Raw genomic sequence first — 22,493 nt, forward strand, 5'->3', positions numbered from 1 at the left:
ATGAAGCTATTCTACTCTGAGGATGTCCTTCACGATGTCAAGTACAATTTATCAAATATCCTTCAAAGGAAACATCCCCAGCTTCTCCATATTTTGTGAGATATCCCATACATTTATTGTCTCAATGTAATAAATGTCTCTCCCACCCTCCACCCCCACTCCCTCTCACACCAGGCCATCTGTTTCATATTCTTAAGGTTGCTACATCTTGTTGCAATCTCCCCTAGTTACAGTTTAATATCCAGCACATTTCACCTTTTCTTTAGTTCTGATGAGGAACCAAACTGATTTGAAACACTAATTCTGTTTTTCTCCCGACAGATGCTGCCAGATCGGGTGAGTTTTCCCAGCATTCTCTCTTCCAGCTTCTCCCATCTGTGCATATCACTTTTATTTATTGATGTCACAAGCAGGTTTACATTAACACTGCAATGAAGTTACTGTGAAAATCCCCTAGGTGCCACACCCTGGCGCCTGTTCGGGTACACTGAGGGAGAATTTAGCATGGCCAATTCACCTATAACCAGCACATCTCGCAGAAGGAAACCCACACAGACATGGGCAGAATGTGCAGACTCCACATGACAGTGACCCAAGCCAGGAAGTCATGCCATATGGACTTCAATGCGAATAAATGTATAGTGGTCCATTTTGGCAGGACCAACGGGATGCAGGAGTACAATATCAAGGGTAGGAGTCTTAGTTGTGTTGAAGAGCAGAAGGATCTTGGGGTCCGGGTCCATAGGACTCTTAAATCAGCCTCGCAGGTGGAGGATGTGGTCAAGAAGGCGTGTGGTGTGCTAGCCATCATTAATCAAGGGATTGAGTTTAGGAGTCGGGAGGTAATGCTGCAACTTTATAGGACCCTTGTCAGACCCCACTTGGAGTACTGTGCGCAGTTCTGGTCGCCTCACTACAGGAAGGATGTGGAAGCTATTGAGAGGGTGCAGAGGAGATTTACAAGGATGTTGCCTGGATTGGGAGGCATGCCTTATGAAGATAGGTTGAGGGAGCTCGGTCTCTTCTCCCTGGAGAGACGAAGATTGAGAGGCGACCTGATAGAGGTTTATAAAACGTTGAGAGGAATAGATAGGGTGGATTCTCGGAGGCTATTTCCCAGGGCTGAAATGGTCGCTACGAGAGGACACAGGTTTAAGGTGCTGGGAAGCAAGTACAGAGGAGATGTCAGGGGAAAGTTTTTCACTCAGAGGGTGGTGAGTGAGTGGAATCGGCTGCTGTTGGTGGTGGTAGAGGCGAACTCACTGGGGTCTTTTAAAAGACTTCTGGATGAGTATATGGGATCTAATGGCATTGGAAGTTACAGATAATTCCATGGCTTGGTAGGTATAGATGTGATCAGTGCAACTTGTGGGCCGAAGGGCCTGTTTGTGCTGTAGTGTTCTATGTTCTATTTACAGTTAATTTCTCTCGTAGCCCCTCCAGAGATTTCATCTCCTTTCTGCTGCGCAGTGTTGGGTGCTCCACTTGGGGCCGAACTAGCGTCTCATTCAGATTTAACGTAAGTTGCCAGTCTTTGTGCCCCGTGGCCGGGCCTTTCCAATTCCTCCCATTGGCAGGAAGTGTAGCAGGCGGGACAAAAAATTTGATGGACTGTTGACTTTTGAGAGAAGAATGTCAGATCCTATTGGGGGTTGGAAAATCGCCACAGAATCGGAGGGAGCGAGGGGCGGAAAATAGAAATGTCTGTTGATCTCGGGCAGGAATTTCTCACAAGCTGCATTGACTGCTTTGTTAGGCTGGCAGGGTGGCACGGTGGTTAGCACTTGCTGCCTCACAGCACCAGGTTCAATTCCTGGCTTGGATCACTGACTATGCAGAGTATGCACATTCTGCCCGTGTCTGCATGGGTTTCCTTTCGCAAGACATGTTGGTTTGGCCATGCTAAATTCTCCCTCAGCGTATCCAAACAGGCGCTGGAGATTAGCAGCTAGGAGATTTTCACAGTAACATCATTGCAGTGTTAATGTAAGCCTACTTGTAATACTGCTAAATAAACTTTAAACTTTGTTAACCTCTCCTGCCACCTTCAGAGATTTGTGTATGAACACTCTGTTCCTTGCACTCCTTTTAAAATTCTATCATTTATCTTGTGTTGACTCTCTTCATTCTTCCTGAGTTGATCATCTCACACTTTCCTGCATCGAATTTCACCGTGCCTTCAATCTGCCCATCCCAGCAGCCTTGTCTTGTGTCATCTTGCTCACTGTTTATCAACTCAACATCCTCAACCTGTTGGGGAAGCAGGTTCCGGATCACTGGCACTTACTGAGAAAAGGAAGTCGCAGAGATGACTGGTTGAGACATCGTGGGCCATCATGCCATACTATCAGTTAGGGTGGCACAGTGGTTAGCACCGCTGTCCCACAGCACCAGGGACCCGAGTTCAATTCCAGCCTCGGGTATCTGCCCATGTGGAGTTTGCACACTCTCCTCGTGCCTGCGTGGGTTTCTTCTGGGTGCTCCTGTTTCGTCCGACAGAACAAAGATGTGCAAGTTCGTTGGATTGGCCATACTAAGTTGCTCCTTAGTGGCCCAAACTGTGCAGATTAGATGGATTAGTCATTGGAGATGTTTGGGGTTACGGGGTTGGTGCAGGAGCAGGGGACTGGGTAAGATACTCTGTTAGAGCATTGTTGCAGACTCGATGGGCCGAATGGCCTCCTTCTTCACTGTAGGGATTCTAGTTTATTAAAACGAATGAAACGTTGGGGCTTACGATCATAATTCTCTGGCTGCCACTAAGTGCCTCACTTCACTGGGATTCACCTCGAGATATGAGGTTATTCACTGATGATGCCACAGGACTCATCTGTTTGCTATGCCTGTGATAGTTAAGCGCTCATGTCACCAACAGCTGGGCTTAGATAACATCCAGAGTTTGGTGAATAATAATCAGGCCACGTAAACAGTCGATAATGACTATTGTGAGCCGTGAGAGGACCAGCTACTTCACCAAGGTGGCCCAATTTCCGAGTTCCCTCCCATTTTGAGAGTCACTGCTGGCCAGTTGTTAATTACGTCAGACATATCTGTGGGGCAGATAAGTATTCGGGGGGGGTGGTGCAAGTGGCTTACTTCCTGGCTGCTGAAACCCTACCCAAGGGTCAAGTCAACGCAACACAACTCGCTTAGATGCAAATTACAACTAAACTCAAGAAGCTCAACGGTGTCCGGGGTCCAGCGGCATTTTTGATCGGCACCCTAGTCACCAGGCTGAATATCCAGCTTATAATCCATCAGTACGTGAGGGTGTAGCATCTACCCTACTCCCTCTGTCAGCCAGCAGCTCCTGAGAGCAGACGTTCTTCCCCAGTGAGGGGCAGGCGATGGCAGAGTGGTATTGTCACTGGACTAGTAATCCAGAGACCCAGGATAATGCTCTGAGGGTCTAGGTTCAAATTCCAGCGACAGCTGATGAAATTTAATCCAACTAAAAACTTGGAACTAAACGTCTAATGATGACCATGAAACCATTGTCATAAAAACCCATCTAATGAGGAAATTGGCCATCCTTACCGGATCTGGCCTACATCAGATTCCAGATCCACAGCAACGTGGTTGACTAATAAATTAAGTTTTAAGGTTATTTATTAGTATCAGAAGTAGGCTTACATTAACACTGCAATGAAGTTACTGTGAAAATCCCCTAGTCGTCATACTCTGGCACCTTTTCAGTTACACTAAGGGAGAATTTAGCACCTAACCAGCAGATCTTTCAGATGTGGGAGAAAACCAGAGTACCCAGAGGAAACCCACGCAGACATGGGGAGAACATGCAAACTCCACACAGACAGTGAGGCACAGACTGCTGTGAGGCAGCAGTGCTAACCACCGTGCCACTGTGGCTCCCCAAAATGCCACTCAGTTCAAGGGCAGTTCGGCATTGGCAATCCAGCAATGGCCACATCCATGAATGAATAGCAAGAAAGTTCTATTCCCTACCATTCAGCCTGCACACTGCTGGGAACTGAAGAGTTTCACTGCCTTGACTGAATGCAGAATTTTCTGTCTTGAAACAAAGGCTTAGCTCAACTCTACAGGTCGAAAGGTAAAATCACGCACAATAATTGTGGGTGAGGGATGTAAATTTATCGTGGTGATGAGATTTTTGATATGACTCGTGGGATATATCATGAATATCAGGAGTAATTAGACAGATGCAATAACTCACAGAATCCAGCACTCTTCTGAGGATATAATGGGTTATTAAATGTCACCAGCAGAAATTATTGATTCAGCAACACGGAGAAATGAAACTTAACATTTTATCCTAATATTTAAACAAGTGCAGAGATTGTCATTTCCACCACCTATCCAACTGGCCACGATCAGGGTTTATTTATTCTCTGCTCTGCACCCACCATCACCCACACTGAGCCCAACACCCACCATCACCCATCACCCACACTGTGCCCAACACCCACCCACACCACCATCATCCACACTGTACCCAACACCCACCTGCACCCATCACCCACACTGTGCCCAACACGCACCCACACCACCATCATCCACACTGTACCCAACACCCACCCACACCACCATCACCCACACTGTGCCCAACACGCACCCACACCACCATCACCCACACTGTGCCCAACACGCACCCACACCACCATCACCCACACTGTGCCCAACACCCACCCGCACCCACCATCACCCACACTGCACCCAACACCCACTTGCACTCACTCACTCACTCCTCATTCACTCTGCACTCACTCCTCACTTACTCCACCCTTACTCCTCACTCACTCTGCACTCATTCCTCACTCACTCTGCACTCACTCTGCATGCACTACTCATGCACTCCGCACTCACTCTGCACTCGCCACTCACTCACTCCTCATCGCACTGCACTCACTCCTCATCACACCGCACTCGCTCCGCACTCACTCCTCACTTACTCTGCACTCACTCCTCACTTCTCCGCTGTCATTCCTTACTCACTTCTCACTCACTCCTCGCTCACTCTGCACTCACTCCACACTCACTCCTCACTGCTTTGCCAGCTCAGATCTAAATGTTATTGCCATTTGAGAGGATCCATCTGAGTAAAATTCCAAATGGGTGAAAACAGAATTGAAACAACCTTCACGTTTCAGCACATGGTGATTTTCCATGAATCATAGAATGCCTACAGCGCAAAAGGAGGCCATTCAGCCCAAAAAGTCTGCATTGACTCTCCAAAAGACCTCTTACCCAGGCTCAGCAACCACCAGCCCTCCTTCTTAGCGTCCTATCCACATACCCTATGCATTGACCATGGCTAATCCACCTAAACTACACAATATTTAGACACTAAGGGGCAATTTAGCATGGCCAATCCACCTAACCTGCACATCTTTGGGAGGACACAGATAGAATGACCTCAATGATTTCCATGACGTTGGATTCTGACTTTGTACCTGAATCACACCAAAAGTGGCATTAAGTTTGTAAATAAAGGGAACCTGGTGATGGGACACCGGCCTCTGAGGAATTATTTCAGAGGCGACGAGAACGGGATCTCAGAGGTCGCTGACAATGGGCCATCTTTCACCAGCCAGGAGTCCACCTGGTTCATGAAGTTGAATGGAATTTGACATATCAGGATGACACCATACCATCCATCGTCAAACACTCTCGCAGAGAGAGCGGTCCTGACTTTAAAAGCTGGTTTAAAAAGAAGCCGGAATTTCAATGGACACCAAGTTCTCCCACTGGTTATTTGATTACAGGCCAATGCCACCACGGGAATAGTGCCTGCAGAATTGCTCAGGGGCAGACCGTTCTGTACTAGATTGAGTTTGATCTTCCCAAATTTGGTGGGGGAAGGTGGAAAGGCAGCAAGGAGCCCGGTGCAGAGGCTGCCGGGAGAGACAGATGGAGGCTGGTAAAAAAGTGCTGGTAAGGAATTATCCCAAAGGTCCTGCGTTTCTATCAGGAACAGTTGACACTAGGACAGGGCTGGTATCCAACAAAATGCAGGTGGGTGAGGCCATCCAGATAAAAACATCTCAACCTGGCGAGGGCCTTGAAATCACAATCTGTCCAGAAGCCAGCTGCGTCCAGTGGGCTGAGAAGTGAGGGCCATCCCCCCCGGATCAGCCTCTCCCAGCTCTCCATTGCCCGAGGTTAGGACTTCAGAGTCTGAAATGGACACTGTGGACGGAGCTGTGGCCACTCTAAAAGGAGGGAGCAAACCAGGGCTCTGGCGCTGACATTGCAAGAGATGGACATCTGTTTGAGATGTTCCCCTCCCCACCCTGGCCCACATTGGAGGAACTGGATCCAGAGCTGAAATATCACAAGGGACCCTTGAAAGACATGAACCGCGAGGTTGCTCACACTTGGGGGGGAAACAGGTTCAATAACCTCAATGAGGCACAAGAGGTTAGCCTTTTGGAGTGTGAGTTCCCTGATTGAGGCAACGATTGTCTGCCCAACCAGGGAGTCTAGTCTTTTTTAAAAGTTTATTTATTAGTGTCACAAGTGGACCTACATTAACACTGCAACAAAGTTACTGGGAAAATCCCCTAGTCGCCACACTCCGGCACCCGTTCGGGTACACCGAGGGAGAATTTAACATGGCCAATGCACCAAACCAGCACATCTTTCGGACTGTGGGAGGAAACTGGAGTACACAGAGGAAACCCAGGCAGACACGGGGAGAATGTGCAGACTCCAAACAGACAGTAACACAAGCCAAGAATTGAACCCGAGTACCTGGCGCTGTGGGGTCTGAGGGGATTACAGAGATCAGGAGAAGCTAAGCCACGGAGAGATTTCAAAACAAGGATAGGAAATTTAAAATTGAGGCCTTGAGCCAGCAAGGTGATGGACAAACTGGACGTGGTGAGAATTCAGAGATGACAGCAGCATTTTGGATGACCTCAGGTTCTGAGGGGACTGGTGAGATTGTAATGAAGTGGCGTTCAGCCAGAATAGCGGGACATCGTGTCCCCGACAATCCATCAGAAAAATGGGGATAAAGGTTCAAAATTCAACCCACGGAGCTTGTATCGCAACCAAGCTGGATAATAGTGTGGCATATCGGACACAGATTATAGGTTAATATAAAATGCTGCAATTTATTTTAATGAGTACGTAAGCTAAAGGATCTCTTCTGGAATTTTTAATTTAACAAACCATGGTCAAGAAATTGTAGCTGAATGATTAAAATATCCTGACCTTGCTTTGTTAAATTCTGTTATAAAGCCAGTGTTTACATGGAAGGAATTGGTCTGTGTGCTATTGGACTGCAGTGTTACAGAGAATGGAGTCAATTTTTAAAGGTCACAGCTGTTTTCGAATGTTACTACTTCATGCAAATATTTGATATAACTTTGGATATTGTGAAGATTACAACAGACCGCAAAGGATTGTTACTGGATCTCGGTTATAGAATTCTGGGAGTCATGACATTCCAGCATTCCAGTTCCACGCTATCTGGCTAAACGGATAATGCCACCATCTGGACTCAAGATGGCTCACCCCCACGACTGGAAAATCTCGCACTAGGTCAACGGACCTTTGCATGGTCCTGTCCCGCTCGCTACAACTCCTGTGGTGGGCGGAATGGGAAAACTCTGCCCCTAACGTTCCTCCATGGAGACCCAGCAGATTATCAGGTAAACTGTGGATAGGGAAATAAATACGAGGCTTGTTAGGGAGGGCACATGCCCTGGGCTGAATTAAAGTGTTACTGATGGGTCAACGCAAGAGCACAACGCAAGAAATGGAAGCAGAAGTAGGCTACCAGGCTCATCACGGCCCCAGCTCTCTCAGCTTTACCCATCGTGTAAAGTTTGGTAAACTTGTGAGTTTCTGCTATCTTCTTGGTGGCTCTCTGGCCGAGGGAGTAATCCAGTTCCAACACCGGAACCAAGCACTGAGATCCATGCAGGAAGCAGATTCAATCTCGGACTTTTACTATTCTTCATGAGTGTGAAGTGTTGGTCAGTCAATCTGTAGTGGGATCCTGGGTAGAGGGGGTGAAAGTGAGGGGGGCATAGAAGGGGACGGCATTGCACGGCATTGTGGGGGTGGGGCGGAGCGAGGTTTGAAATGTATATACTTTAACGCGAGGAGTATTCGCAATAAAGTGGATGAACTTGCAGCGTGGACCAGTACCTGGGACTTTGATGTTGTGGCCATTTCAGAGACGTGGATAGAGCAGGGTCAGGAATGGATGTTGCAGGTGCCGGGGTACAAGTGCTTTAGTCGGAGTAGAGAAGGAGGTAGAAGGGGGGGTGGAGTAGCATTATTGGTCAAGGACTATATCACAGTGTCAGAGAGGAAGTTTAATGAGGACTTGTCTGTTGAGGTAGTATGGGCAGAAATTAGAAATAGGAGAGGAGAGGTCACCCTGTTGGGAGTCTTTTATAGACCTCCAAAAAGTTCTAGAGAGGTTGAGGAAAGGATTGCAGAGACGATCCTGGTTAGGAGTGAAAGTAATAGGGTAATTGTTATGGGGGACTTTAACTTTACTAACATTGATTGGAATTGCTATAGCTCTAGCTCGTTAGAGGGGTCAGTTTTTGTTCAAAGTGTGCAGGAAGGTTTTTTGACTCAATATGTAGATAGGCCAACTAGAGGTGAGGCTATATTGGACTTGGTGCTGGGAAATGAGCCAGACCAGGTGCTAGACTTGGAAGTTGGTGTGCATTTTGGTGATAGTGACCACAATTCGGTTACGTTCACCTTAGTGATGGAAAGGGATAGGCATGAACCTCGGGTCAGTAGTTTTAGCTGGGGGAAGGGTAATTATGAGGCCATTAGGAGAGAATTAGGAAGCATTGGTTGGACTAGGAGATTACAGGGACTAGGAACGTCTGAAATGTGGAGTTTTTTCAAGGAGCAGCTACTGCGGGTCTGTGATAGGTATGTCCCTGTCAGGCAAGGAGGAATTGGTAGGGCTAGGGAACCGTGGTGCACAAAAAAAGTTGATTTGTTGGTTAGGAAGAAGAAGGAGGCTTATGTTCGGATGAGGCTTGAGGGCTCGGGTAGTGCAGTAGAAAGCTTTAGATTGGCTAGGAGGGAGTTGAAGAGGGAGTTAAGAAGGGCTAGAAGAGGGCATGAGATGACTTTGGCTGATAGGATTAAGGAGAATCCTAAGGCGTTCTATAGGTATGTCAAGAACAGAAGGTTGGTTAGGGCAAGATTAGGGCCAGTTACAGACAGTAGGGGGAAGTTGTGTGTGGAACCGGAAGAGATTGGAGAGGCATTGAACCATTATTTCTCTTCGGTGTTCACGCAGGACGATATGAATGTAGCTGAGGAGGTCACTGGGGTGAAGGGGTGTAAAATAGAAAGTATTGCAGTTGATACAGAGGATGTGTTGGATATTCTAGAAGGGTTGAAAATAGATAAGTCCCCTGGTCCAGACGGGATTTACCCTAGGATTCTATGGGAGGCAAGAGAGGTGATTGCAGAGCCACTGGCTCTGATCTTCAGGTCGTCGTTGGTCTCTGGTATAGTACCGGAAGATTGGAGGACAGCGAATGTTGTCCCATTGTTTAAGAAGGGGAACAGAGACTTCCCTGGGAATTATAGACCAGTGAGTCTTACTTCTGTAGTGGGCAAGGTTTTAGAAAGAATTATTAGGGATAGGATTTATAGTTATTTGGAGAGTAATGAATTGATTAGAGATAGTCAGCATGGTTTTGTAGCGGGAAGGTCGTGCCTTACTAACCTTATTGAGTTCTTTGAGAAGGTGACCAAAGAGGTGGATGGGGGTAAGGCAGTAGACGTGGTATATATGGATTTTAGTAAGGCGTTTGATAAGGTTCACCATGGTATGCTTCTGCAGAAAATGCAGATGTATGGGATTGGTGGTAATTTAGGTACTTGGATCAGGAATTGGTTAGCAGATAGGAGACAGAGGGTGGTGGTTGATGGTAATTATTCATCATGGAGTTCGGTTACGAGTGGTGTGCCTCAGGGATCTGTTTTGGGGCCACTGCTGTTTGTAATCTTTATTAATGATCTGGATGAGGGTATAGTTGGGTGGATTAGTAAGTTTGCTGATGACACCAAAGTCGGAGGTGTGGTAGATTGTGAGGAAGGGTGTCGAAGTTTGCAGGGTGACTTGGACAGGTTGCAGAGCTGGGCCGCGAGGTGGCGGATGGAGTTTAATGCGGAGAAGTGTGAGGTAATCCATTTCGGTAGGAATAACAGATATGTTGAGTATAGGGCTAACGGGAGGACTTTGAATAGAGTGGAGGAGCAGAGGGATCTAGGTGTATGTGTACATAGATCCCTGAAAGTTGGGAATCAAGTAGATAAGGTTGCTAAGAAGGCGTACGGTGTCTTGGCGTTTATTGGTAGGGGGATTGAATTTAGGAGTCGCAGCGTCATGTTGCAACTGTACACAACTCTGGTGCGGCCGCACTTGGAGTACTGTGTGCAGTTCTGGTCCCCACATTACAGGAAGGATGTGGAGGCTTTGGAGAGGGTGCAGAGGAGGTTTACCAGGATGTTGCCTGGTATGCAGGGGAGGTCCTATGAGGAGAGACTGAGGGATTTGGGGTTGTTTTCACTGGAAAGAAGGCGGCTAAGAGGGGATCTTATAGAAACATATAAGATGATTAGAGGTTTAGATAGGGTGGATGGTGATAGCCTGTTTCCTCGGATGGAGAAAGCTAGCACGAGGGGGCATGGCTTTAAATTAAGGGGGGGTAGTTATAGGACGGATGTCAGGGGCAGGTTCTTTACCCAGAGGGTGGTGAGGGACTGGAATGCCCTGCCTGCTGCAGTTGTAAATGCGCCTAGTTTGGGGGCGTTTAAGAGATTGGTGGATAGGTTTATGGACGAAAAGGGATTGGTTTAGATTAGTGGGTCAATGTTTTTTTTTAAAATAAGACTGGTCGGCGCAACATTGTGGGCCGAAGGGCCTGTTCCGCGCTGTAATGTTCTATGTTCTATGTTCTAAGACCATGGCTGTATGAGTGAGCAAAGTAAATAAGAGACTGTACAGTCCTTGTACAGTGATCTTTATTCAAAACACTGGGGACTGATTGCCTTTCAGTATTTGGACATCTTTGGTTTTTGGATGTGATTTTCCTTCCATGTATACAGTGAGCCAAGGCCTACTTACGCTGCAAGAGCCTAAGCTAGCTATAGTCTATGAATTATAGTCTAACGATCAAGAGGTTTCACAGAATCATAGAATCCCTACAGTGCGGAAGGAGGCCATTCAGCCCAATGCATCAACCACAATCCCACCCATCCCTATCCCCGTAGCCCCATGTATTTACCCTGCTGGTCCTCATGACACTAAGGAGCAATTTACCATGGCCAATCGATCTAATCCGCACGTCTTTGGACTGTAGGAAGAAACCCACACGGACACAGAAAAATGTGCAAACTCCACACGGACAGTGACCCAAGGCCGGAATTGAACCCGGGTCCTTGGTGTTGTGAGGCCACCGTGCCGCTGAAATTTCAACACTAGTTGGCTGGGATGTTCGGCACAGGCTCCCGATGAGTTCCTGCCTGAACTTTCCCTCGCTGTGCGGACGGCCTGCCTCTCGTGGACTGATCCCGAGCAGTAGAGGAGTTTGAGAGTGGACCATTCTCACAAGGCTGATGCCCACGCGCGGGTGCAAATGCAATGGCACTCAGAAAAAGGAATTAACATATGAAGGGGTCCTCAACTTCAATCTGCCAGCCCACCCATTCCCCCTAACAGTTCATTGGATCACCAAGAGCTGTCACATGTTCGTTCTGAGCAGGTCACATCTGATTCACTATCAGAGATGTCAACGAGCTTGCATTGAAAAGACTGGACCATAAGTCACACACAAGAACTCCCATCACACACACCGTATTTTGTTTTTGTAAAGAGCATCCCTTGGAGGATGGAGAGAAAAAGGGGAGAAAAATAACTATAAAATATAACAGCTGAAGAATACAAATACCAGAATTATAGAGCTGACTTTTTTGTAGTCGGCTCTATAAATCTGGCTGGTGACCACTGCTACTGGTCACCAGCCAAACACCTACCCCACTCCCACCCCCCCATACCCCACCCCTCCACCCCACCCCCTAGGCCCCCAATCCCTGGTCTCCCCAGTCAGCATTGACAATCTTCCTGCAGAACCAGCAACCCTGTGCCCATGCTAGCCGTGATGTCCCAACCCCAGTGGCCCTGAGATACACAACCAGCAGCCACCAGCAGCCCTGAGGCAGCAGTCAGGCCCCCAGACAATATGATCTACCCAACCGATGGTGCACCTGGATAGCGATGGGTGGGGGAGATGGGACGCACTGCAAGAGGTGGGTGCACAGGCAGCATTTGGCTTCAAGGTGATGTCAGGAGACAGATTGGAGATGGTAAAAGCCAAACCTTCGCAGCCAGCCAGCGTGACTGAGGCCAGGAACCGAGTCATTTCAGAAATGTATTGAGTGCTGTCAAAGAAACCCAAACATCTCCATTGGAAAGCAGTCTTCTTTATTGCTTCACTGCAGAGGGACGATAGAAAACACTGTGCTAAGCATTGATTTAGCCAACTCATTGAATCCTTCCAAAAACAAAAGACTTTCATGACTACTTTACGGATAATGAAGAACATTTGAAGCGTTGTCACTGTTATAATGTCTAAATATTTAATGTGAAACTTCAGTGGCTGAACCTCAGCATACAGCCCCTTCATTAACAATGTTATTTACCTTTCTTCCCCCGTCTCCTGGTTTTCTCTTACAGATATCGCAGATGCCAACCCCTCAGAGAAGAAAGGTCCTTTGCACACTGGAGTGGTGGTGGGCATTGTGCTGGCAGTTATTGTCATTGCTGTCATTATACTCGGCATCATCTACATTAGCAGTCACCCCCTGTCTCCCGCTGCCTTATTTTTTATTGAGGTGAGCCGAAATTTCTTTTGAAATACCAATTAAATCTAAATGTAGGAGCGTCTCGAAACTGCAAGGAATGCTGCGCTATTACTCGCAGCTCGGAGACTGATTGCCAGGGAGGCTGCCACCTCAGAGGAGAATTATTATCACATCAGAACCACAGCACAGAAACAAGCCATATCACCCCAACTCTCAGTGCTCTCAGTCTTCTCTCAATCCAATTGTCTCAGCTTCACAGTTTATCTTTCTATCTCCCTTCCTTTTGTGTAATCAGAAGAACATAAGAATTAGGAGCAAGAGTAGGCCATCCAGCCCCTCGAGCCTGCTCCACCATTCAATAAGATCATGGTTCGTCTTTTTATGGATTCAGCTCCACTTAATTGCCCACTTACTATAACCCATAGTTCCTTTAATGTTCAAAAATCTATCTTTGCTTTAAAAACATTCAATGAGGTAGCCTCAACTGCTTCACTGGGCAGAGAATTCCACAGATTCGTAACCCTTTGGGTGAAGAAGTTCCTCCTCAACTCAGTCCAAAATCCACTCCCCCTTATTTTGAGGCCATGCCACCTAGTTCTAGTTTCACCTGGTTTCCTTTTGAAAGCATCTCAGCTATTCACCTCAATCACTTCCTGTGGTGGCGAGTTCTGCATTCTAGCCACTCTCTGCAAGTTGAGTGTTTGAAAGTTGGGCCACGCTGAGACAGGAATTTAGATGATGATAGATGCTCCAGTGTTGTGGCTCTGTGGCTGTACACTGGCAGCACGGAATCTACCTCTGAACACATACTGTAGCTATCTTAATGGATCAGAGGGTGAATGCTGTGCATAGTGTGGGACTGGGCCATATAGATCAGAAAGGGCAAGGTTTGACCGATCCCAATCTTGACCATGATGGCAATGAAGATTTACGACTGGCCTCAGTGTCGTAAGAACATAAGACGTAGGAGCAGAAGTAGCCCATTCGGCCCATCGAGTCTACTCAACCATTCAATGAGATAAGCCCGAGTGTTAAAATAAGATAACAGCTCCAATTTTCTGTCAGTCACCCCCCGCCCCCCCACCCCACCACTTGAAGCTGGACGTCAGCTGGCAATAGGCAGTCATCAATCTTACCCTCTATGGATGGTCCGTTAGCCAACATGCGCTATTTAGGTTCTGCCATGGAGAATGGCCTCCAAAATGGCAGCAAAGGTGTCCAAGTGTTTGTGGAATGTACGGTATAAGGTTCCTCAGGATGTACTCCTCACAGGCACAAGCGAAATTCCGGTCACGTCTAATGTTTTTGTAATTATAATCAGGAATAAATTACTGCTCATCACCGAGGGCTCGATATTCTGAAATGAAGTATGGCAGTTCCTGTAATATATGTCAGAATAGGAAGGTGAGGAATTACTGGGCAATGCGGAAGAAGGCGATAGTAAATTACTGATTTCTGCCAGGAAATACAATCACCTTCAAAATGAGCCATAATCTTAAAGTAAGTCAAACTTCGCTCTGGCTACAAAAAAACTGTCTAATCCCACAGCGCGTAAAACCTGCAAGAGCTCCACATTAATGCTTTGAACTCTGTCTTCAGCTTTGAAACTGGTGGAGTAAAATATATATGTTCATTTTTTTTTAAGATTCTCTCTGCCTTGAATTTCGCAGTCTGTACTGCATAATGCACCACAGAAAACACAACACATTCCTGCCAGAATCGAACCCACTTATACAGTGCGTGCAGAAGGAATTATTTTTGTTTGACTGTGGATTACTTCTCATGTTTTCCACTGAGGTGATTGTCCAACTGCCTATCCACAGCATCATCACTAAGACTGTCCATTTCCATGCACAGTGAACACACACATCCCGTGGACTGTGGGAGGAAACAGGAGCACCCGGGGGAAAACCCACACAGACAGATGGAGAACGTGCAGACTCTGCACAAACAGTGACCCGAGGCTGGAATTAAACCTGGGTCCCTGGCGCCGGTTTGGAAGGACAAATCAAAGTAGAACGTACAGGGTAAATGGTAGGACCCTGAAGAGTGCAGTTGAACAGAGGGATCTGGGAATACAGGTACAGAATTCCCTAAAAGTGGCGTCACAGGTGGATAGGGTCGTAAAGAGTACTTTTGGTACATTGGCCTTTATAAATTGGAGTATCGAGTATAAAAGTTGGAGTGTTATAGTAAGGTTGTATAAGGCATTGGTGAGGCTGAATTTAGAGTATTGTGTACAGTTTTGGTCACCAGTTACAGGAAGGATATAAATAAGGTTGAAAGAGTGCAGAGAAGGTTCACAAGGATGTTGCCGGGACTTGAGAAGCTGAGTTACAGAGAGAGATTGAATAGGTGAGGACTTTATTCCCTGGAGCGTAGAAGAATGAGGGGAGATTTGATAGAGGTGTATAAGATTTTGATGGGTATAGATACAGTGAATGTAAGCAGGCTTTTTCCACTGAGGCTAGAGGAGAAAAAAAACCAGAGGGCATGGGTTAAAGGTGAAAGGAGAAAAGTTTAAAGGGAATATTAGGGGAGGATTCTTCACGCAGAGAGTGGTGGGAGTGTGAAGTGAGCTGCTGGATAAAGTGGTAAATGCGGGGTCACTTTTAGCATTTAAGAAAAACTTGGATAGGTTCATTGATGAGAGGGGTGTGGAGGGATATGGTCCACGTGCAGGACCGTGGGATTAGGCAAAAAATGGTTCAGCGCAGACAAGGAGGGCCAAATGGCCTGTTTCTGAGCTGTAATTTTCAATGGTTCTAGTGCTAACCACTGTGCTACCGTGGTGCCTAACTTTCCAACATTCTCAGTATTTGGCTTCTGCTGCCTGTGTTTGAACGTACACCAAGTCCCATTCACCTGCTGTGCTTACTCCACATTGGCTCCCTAAAAATGCCTCAATTTTAAAATTCCCATCAGTTTTCAGCTCCCTCCAAAGCCTCCCTTTCTCTGTCACCTCCGCCAGCCCTCTGATACATCTGCACTCCTGAGGGAGCTGCGTGTGTCCCTATACCCAAGCAATAGATATCAACTCAATTTATAAATCTGAGGCCAGAAATCTTTTGCTGCAGCAAGGATCAGAAGCCAAGGCAAGTAAGTGAGATTTGATAAGAAAATGTTTCAGTCCTAATCTTATTAAAAGTTGCTGAACAGTCTCAAGGGACACTCGTCCCTTTGCAATGTTTCCATTGCCCATCTATAATACTCTATAATCTGGCCCTTGCTGGTCCATTAGTAAAGCCAGCAGGCGTTGTGATGGGGAAGGTTGCAGGTTTGATCTTTGATGAGTTATCCAATCTCAGATGCAGTTATGGGTGTCCCAATTAGCTCCAGCTTTTCTTAGTGTCAAAGATGAATGTGGTATGTCCACAGGTCCATTAGCTGACTGACATTTACAAGTGAATTATGGCACTTGGAATATATGCCAACAAGCGAGCAATCAATTTGCTGCACTCTATTTATTTTGGGGCATGTCTTTCTTTAAGTTCCATCTCGTCTCATAGACTCAGTGACACGTTTTACAAACTCTTCATGTGACACAGTAATATGAATCATTATGAATTCCTCCCTCACCAGTGCTGGCCACATTACAACTGCATTTCTGAGCTCATGATCATCTACCTCCCGTCCCAAAGTCCTGGTTTCACAATCATGCAAATTGTCTCACTGGAGAGCAAGAGAAACAAAGTGGCCACATTTGAGATGGAGGAATCTTACTATTCGCTGTGTTAGTGAGTGTCTCACTATTCGCAGTATTAGTGGGAGACCCTGGGTGGAATTTTCTGGCCCCACTCACCAGAAGACCGGGATATCCGCAGAGTAGCCTAGTACTTCACATCGTTGGTGTACACTTAAACTGGACCAGATGCTGGGCAACACGACAACTCAGTGACTATCACTGTTCGCTGTGTAGATACATGGATTTGGGCCAGTATCTGTGGGAGTTTACACATTCTCCCCGTGCTTGCGTGGGTTTTCTCCGGGTGCTCCGGTTTCCTCCCACACCCCAAAGATGTGCTGTTAGGCTGATTGGTGTAACAAATTGTCCCTAAATTAGTCTTCCCTCAATGTGGAATGCCTAAGCATAGACAAGAGTCACGGGTGGAGGGGGGACTCATAATGTTAAAATGGCAGTGTGGGCTCATTGGGCCAAAGGGCCTGTTTCCCGTGCTGTGTTGTTCTTTGTTCTTTGATATCCCTTCCAAGGTCAACAGATCTTTGCATGGTCCATGTCCCACCCACTACGATTCCTGCAGCGGACAAGACGGGAAATTTCCGCTCTCTCATTATTCACAGTTTTAGTGAGAGATTCTGGGCAGAATTTTACTGGCATGTGCACCCAAGATTCGTACAATCCCGCCCAAGACTAACGGAGAATGCCGTTCTCCAAGCCTCAACCTCTCCCAGAATTGGGGCGGGGGTGCTGGTAAAATTCCGGCCTCTGAGTCAGAGAATAGGCCCCAAAGCAGGATGAAGGCAGAAATAACAATTTTTATTCTTTCAAGGGAAGTGGGTGCCGCCAGCTTGGTCAACTTACATTTATATAGCACCTTTCACAAACTCAGGATGATTCAAAATGCTTTGCAGCCAATGAAGTACGTTTTAATTGTCCTCACTGTTATAAAGTAAAACAAATGCGGCTGATTTGCACACAGTAAGGTTCCACAATCAGCAACAGGATAATGTTTCAGTGATGGTGTTTGAAGGATAAATATTGACGATCTCCCTCCGAACTGTCAACCTCAATTCCATATTCAAATCTCAACCATGGGACTTGAACCCAGTGTCTTCTAATACCAAGGCAAGGATGTTGCCAACTGAACCACTGCCTAAAGTATGCAAGAGAGAACATTTGGACTGATGTTGTTCTATAACACAGGAGTGAATGGCTATGGCTTCACCCATTGAATTTCTCTGCTTGATACAGATTTCTCTCTGATTCCAACTGGATTTCCCTGGTTGTGTCTAAAAATGGATGAGTTCCCAAAGTAAAGGAACAAGTGATAGTCCAGAGCTGTAAAAACTTTCCAAGGGTGGAAATCTATCAGGATGGGAAGGAGAGAACTAATAATTCAATCACAGGGTGCTAGAGTTAGAAGAGAATTGGAGACAACTTTTCTTTGAAGTTATTTAACACTAGAGAAAATATCCAAAATTACAAAGGCTCCAACTAGGTAAAGTGGGAGAAAGTGTTTCTATTGGTCAATGAACCAGGAACTAGGGGACATAAGTGCAACATCATCAAAAGTTCGAAATAAAGTTTAGAAGGATTTATTGCGAATATAGGGCAGCACAGTGACTCAGTGGTTAGCCCTGCTGCCTCACAGCGCCAGGAACCCAGATTCAATTCCAGCCTTGGATCACTGTCTGTGTGGAGTTGTGATGTGGGTATGCTGGCGTTGGACTGGCGTAAACACAGTAAAAAGTTGCACATTCTCTGCGTGGGTTTCCTCTGGGTGCCTTGATTTCCTCCCAATGTCCAAAGATGTGCAGGTTAGGTAGATTGGGCAAGGTTAATTGTCCCTTAGTGCCTCAAGATGTGCAGGTTCAGGGGATGAGGGGCTAAGTAGTTATTGTTACAGAAGTAAGACCTGGGGGAGATGGTCTATCAGAGAGTCGGTGCATGTGTGATGGGCCGAATGGCCTCTTCCTGCACTGTAGGGATTCTATGATTTTATTCTTCTGTTACAATGACTGGGCCTGCTAAACTGTAGTCTCAGGCAGGGACTACTGTGCGTACACAATTTTATAGCGCATTGCTCATCTTAAATGTTGCACCTGAGCTAAGAGAGGTGAAATTAAACAGGTCACATTCGAAAGCAGGAAAACCTAACATAAGAATGTATTACTTGTGGCTCAGTTGCTGGCATTCTGAACTACAAGGTCCTGGGTTGAAATCCCACTTCAATGTTTGAATGCAAAAAGCCAGGCTGACACTCCAATGCAGTGCCGAGAGAGTGCTGCACTGTTGAAGGTGCCATCTTTTCTATCTTCTATGAATTTAGATGGTTGAAGGACCGCCCCCATTTCAGCACTCCCCCTCCACCCTTTGCTTGATGAAGCAAAATTCACCATATCCTTCAAATTGTCAAGTGGATAAATATTTTAAAAGTTGGAAGACTCTGGAGTAAGTTGATGTTGCCTTCAAAATGTTTAAAACAGCCCCACTCTGTGGAGTAAATGCTGTGAGAACCAACTACACTGCAAGTTAAGCCTCACTGTCCAGAAACCAATGTTGTTTCTAAGTCGGTGTAACTTTTCTCCCGCAGCAGAGTTTACCATTATTCAATTAAAAATCTTCCTCTGAACTGTACCCTGGGGAAGAGGCTGCTTCTAATTTTGAATTTTAATATGTTTGCAACTGGGTCGTAATTCTTTCATTATAGCACTCAGCTGCTTAATGAAACAGAACACTGGCATTTCCAATGATCCTGATGCTCAGGTTTTAAAAATAAAATGAGTCCAATGGGAGCTATTATCTTCGGGTTTCTCTAATGAGGCTTCAGTCTTGCCCTCACCAACACTGCAGCCGAAAGCAGACAGGGATCACTGTTTGTAAAAACAGTGTAAAAAATAAGTGGACGGTACGGTGGCACGGCGGTTAACACTGCTGCCTCACAGCACTTGGGACCTGGGTTCGAATCCTGGCTTGGGTTGCTGTCCGTGTAGAGTTTGCACACTCTCCCTGTCACTGTGTGGGTTTTCTCCGGTGCTCTGGTTTCCTCCCACAGTCTGAAAGACATGCTGGTTTGGTGCTTTGACCCGAACGAGCACCAGATTGTGGCAACTAGGGGACTTTCACAGTAACTTAATTGCAGTGTTAATGTAAGCCCTACTTGTGAAATAATAAATAAACTTTAACACAAGGATTTGTACATATTTGGCGTTTTTTAATCTCGAAGTACTTTGTAGCTAATGAAGTACTTTGTAAAAGATGGTTGCTGTTGTAATGTGAGAAAGGTGGCCACTCAGAGCAAGCTCTCAAAAACAGTGACATGATAACAACCAGATATTCATCATTTTGTGACATTGATTGAGGTATAAATATTGGCCAGGACACTGCTTTTGTTTTGAAAGAGTTGCCATTAGATCTTTTATACCTACTCAAGCAGGCGGATGGGGCCTCAGTTTAACATCTCACCCAAAAGATGGCAACTTCAGCAGTGCAGCATTCCCTCTGTACTACACTGGAGTGTCAGCATTGATTTTTGTATTCAGACGTTGAAGTGGGATTTGAACCTTGAACCTTGTAATTCAGAGTGCGAACAACTGAGCCACAAGTAACACATTCTTTTGCTAGGTTTCCCTGCTTTCTACTGTGATCTGTTTGATTTCACCTCCCTTTTCACTCACATGCAACATATAAGACCAGCAATGCATATACAATTGATTCTGGATAAGGACAATACAATCCCCTTTGCTTGTCCAGTTTTCCCTGCCTACTTAATGCTTTTGTAATAACTCAGAAAGCCCGATTGCAAGGAATATAGTTTATTAAAGAATACAAAATAGAACCATTACTGGGGTTGTGCACCCATTAGTCCCTGCTTAGTACTAAGGTTCAGCAGGCCCAGTCCTGGGCCTGCCTTATAAAAAGCTCAGGTAATGGGTTCCAGCTAGGCAGACACTATCTGTTACCATACTTATACTCAATGAGTCTAACAGAGAGATCAATCAATGATCCTCCATGGACCTCGCGCAGGTTAGTGCAACTTTAAAGAATGAATACATCAGTTGATAAGTTTAACAAATTTTAGAGCAATCAATGTAATGCATGATAAGTAGTCACAAGCAGAGGCTGGATTCCTCCTTTCTGGAGTTTGGTGATGGACGCAGAAGTGTGAATGATTTCTTCTGGGGGACAATGTCGGAAAGCTGTTTTGCATCCATTGGCATGTCAGATATGCTCATTAATCACTTTGTGGAATTAAGATCCCCCCCTCCCAATTAAATTCCCTGCCAGCAGAAAATTAAAATATTCTCTTTTATGATTGTATATAAATGGCGTGCACCGGGGGCGGGGGGAGGTGACATCTTCCATGATTAACAGTGAGTTGTTGCTGCAATGTCCACTTTGAGGAGTGTCTGTAAATGCCAGTCGAGACTTGAGGCCAGGCAGTGGCAGTGCGAGTTAGATGCAGGATGTCTAAGGAACGGAGGGAAGGTGAGTGGGGAAAGGTGGAGCAGTGGCTGTGGGAAAGGTGGGAGGGATGAGGCAGGCAATCCACATGCCCTTTAAATACGGCACCTCGACCTTCAACCCCTTAAGGTAACGGCAGGAATGGCAACTTCCTGCCTGTCTCTCCCCACCTTTGCAAGAATAAGTGAATGACTCGCATATGCACCTTTAACAAGCTGAGCAGTGTATGATGATGTGTGGTCCACTATTCCACTCCCCCACAATGGACCCTTGGGTCATCCTGACTCAAAAAGTTGGCTGTATTCTCTCTCCACAGATGCTGCCAAACCTGCTGAGATTTTCCAACATTTTCTGTGTGTGTGTAAGATAAATGCATTCATTAGTACAAACTAAGCTTTTTCCAGGGTGGAAAAGTCAATTAGCAGGGGGCATAGGTTTACGGCGCAAGGGGCAAGGTTTAAGGGAGATGTACAAGCAGATTTTTTTACACAGAGGGTGGTGAGTGCCTGGAACTCATTGCCAGGGGAGGTAGAGAAAGCAATAGTGACTTTTAAGGGGCGTCTTTACCAATACATGAATCGGAGGGAAATAGATGGATGTGGTCCCCGGATGGGTAAGGGGTTTTAGTTCAGTCAAGCAACACGGTCGGTGCAGGCTTGGAGGGAGAAAGGGCCTCTCCTGTGCTGTCGTTTTCTTTGTTGTTTGTTAAACTGGAAGTAAGAAGGATTACAACATTTATACCAGGACAAAAAGACAGTTCTGAAAATGGCATGATCGAGGTTGCATTTGGCAAAGGGCACGATGTAGCCACTCGGCTGTGATCTCATTTAAATCACCCTTGTGGTTGCCTTTGACCGGGATTTAGTGCTTTGAAAAACTCTACCCAGTGGGAAGGAGCAGCTGAGTCTAGCAGTTCAAGCTGTGATCTGAAGAGCAAACTGATTCACCTGAATGTTTGTGTCAATCCAACCCCATGATGCTGCACACAGCAACTCTGATTAGCGAGGCAGAGCGGAAATCGAATGTGCTGACAATAGTGCATTCTCTTACGTACCATCACCTTCCAATTATTTGTGGCTGTCAAGCATCTTCATCCCAAAGTGGTGCGCATTCAAATGGCACATTTCTTTTTAACCACGCTCCTTAGAAGAAATGAAACCATATCAGAAACTGGGCTTCATCATTTGTTGTTCAAAGTGTGTGGCATTATAGCTGCAATCAGTTTCATTCCCGTTATAAAGCATAGATAAATGAATACCATTACACAGCAGCGCTGCTGTAAGGATTTCAACACAATACAGATCACTTTAGAGCACTTATTGAAAAAACTCAACACAATGACAAACTTTACCCGTAAATCTATTCTTTTCACTGCATGGTTATTTACCACGTATAAATCAATTTTGTGTGATTAACTTTTTTATTTCAGATCATAATTTCAGCCCAGCATTATCCAAGATTGATTTTCTGTTCTCTGCGGACTTTGTTTATAACCTGTCATCTGTAAGCC

At 46.0% G+C, this 22,493-nt stretch overlaps 1 protein-coding gene across 2 annotated transcripts in view; it reads left to right on the forward strand.

The window, feature by feature from the left end:
* Positions 1-22,493, forward strand: part of LOC145358980 (plexin domain-containing protein 1-like) — a 304,814-nt gene that overhangs the window by 275,770 nt on the left and 6,551 nt on the right. The window contains exons 13-14 of one of the 2 annotated variants that reach the window (XM_080213338.1): positions 322-336; positions 12,710-12,867. In XM_080213338.1, coding sequence (XP_080069464.1) covers positions 322-336; positions 12,710-12,867 — 173 coding nt within the window. The remainder of the gene's footprint in view (positions 1-321; positions 337-12,709; positions 12,868-22,493) is intronic. The other variant, XM_080213339.1, reaches the window with a different exon arrangement.

Source organism: Carcharhinus amblyrhynchos, chromosome 27 (genome assembly GCF_965287045.1).
Source record: "Carcharhinus amblyrhynchos chromosome 27, sCarAmb.v2.hapA, whole genome shotgun sequence".
NCBI lineage: Eukaryota > Metazoa > Chordata > Chondrichthyes > Carcharhiniformes > Carcharhinidae > Carcharhinus > Carcharhinus amblyrhynchos.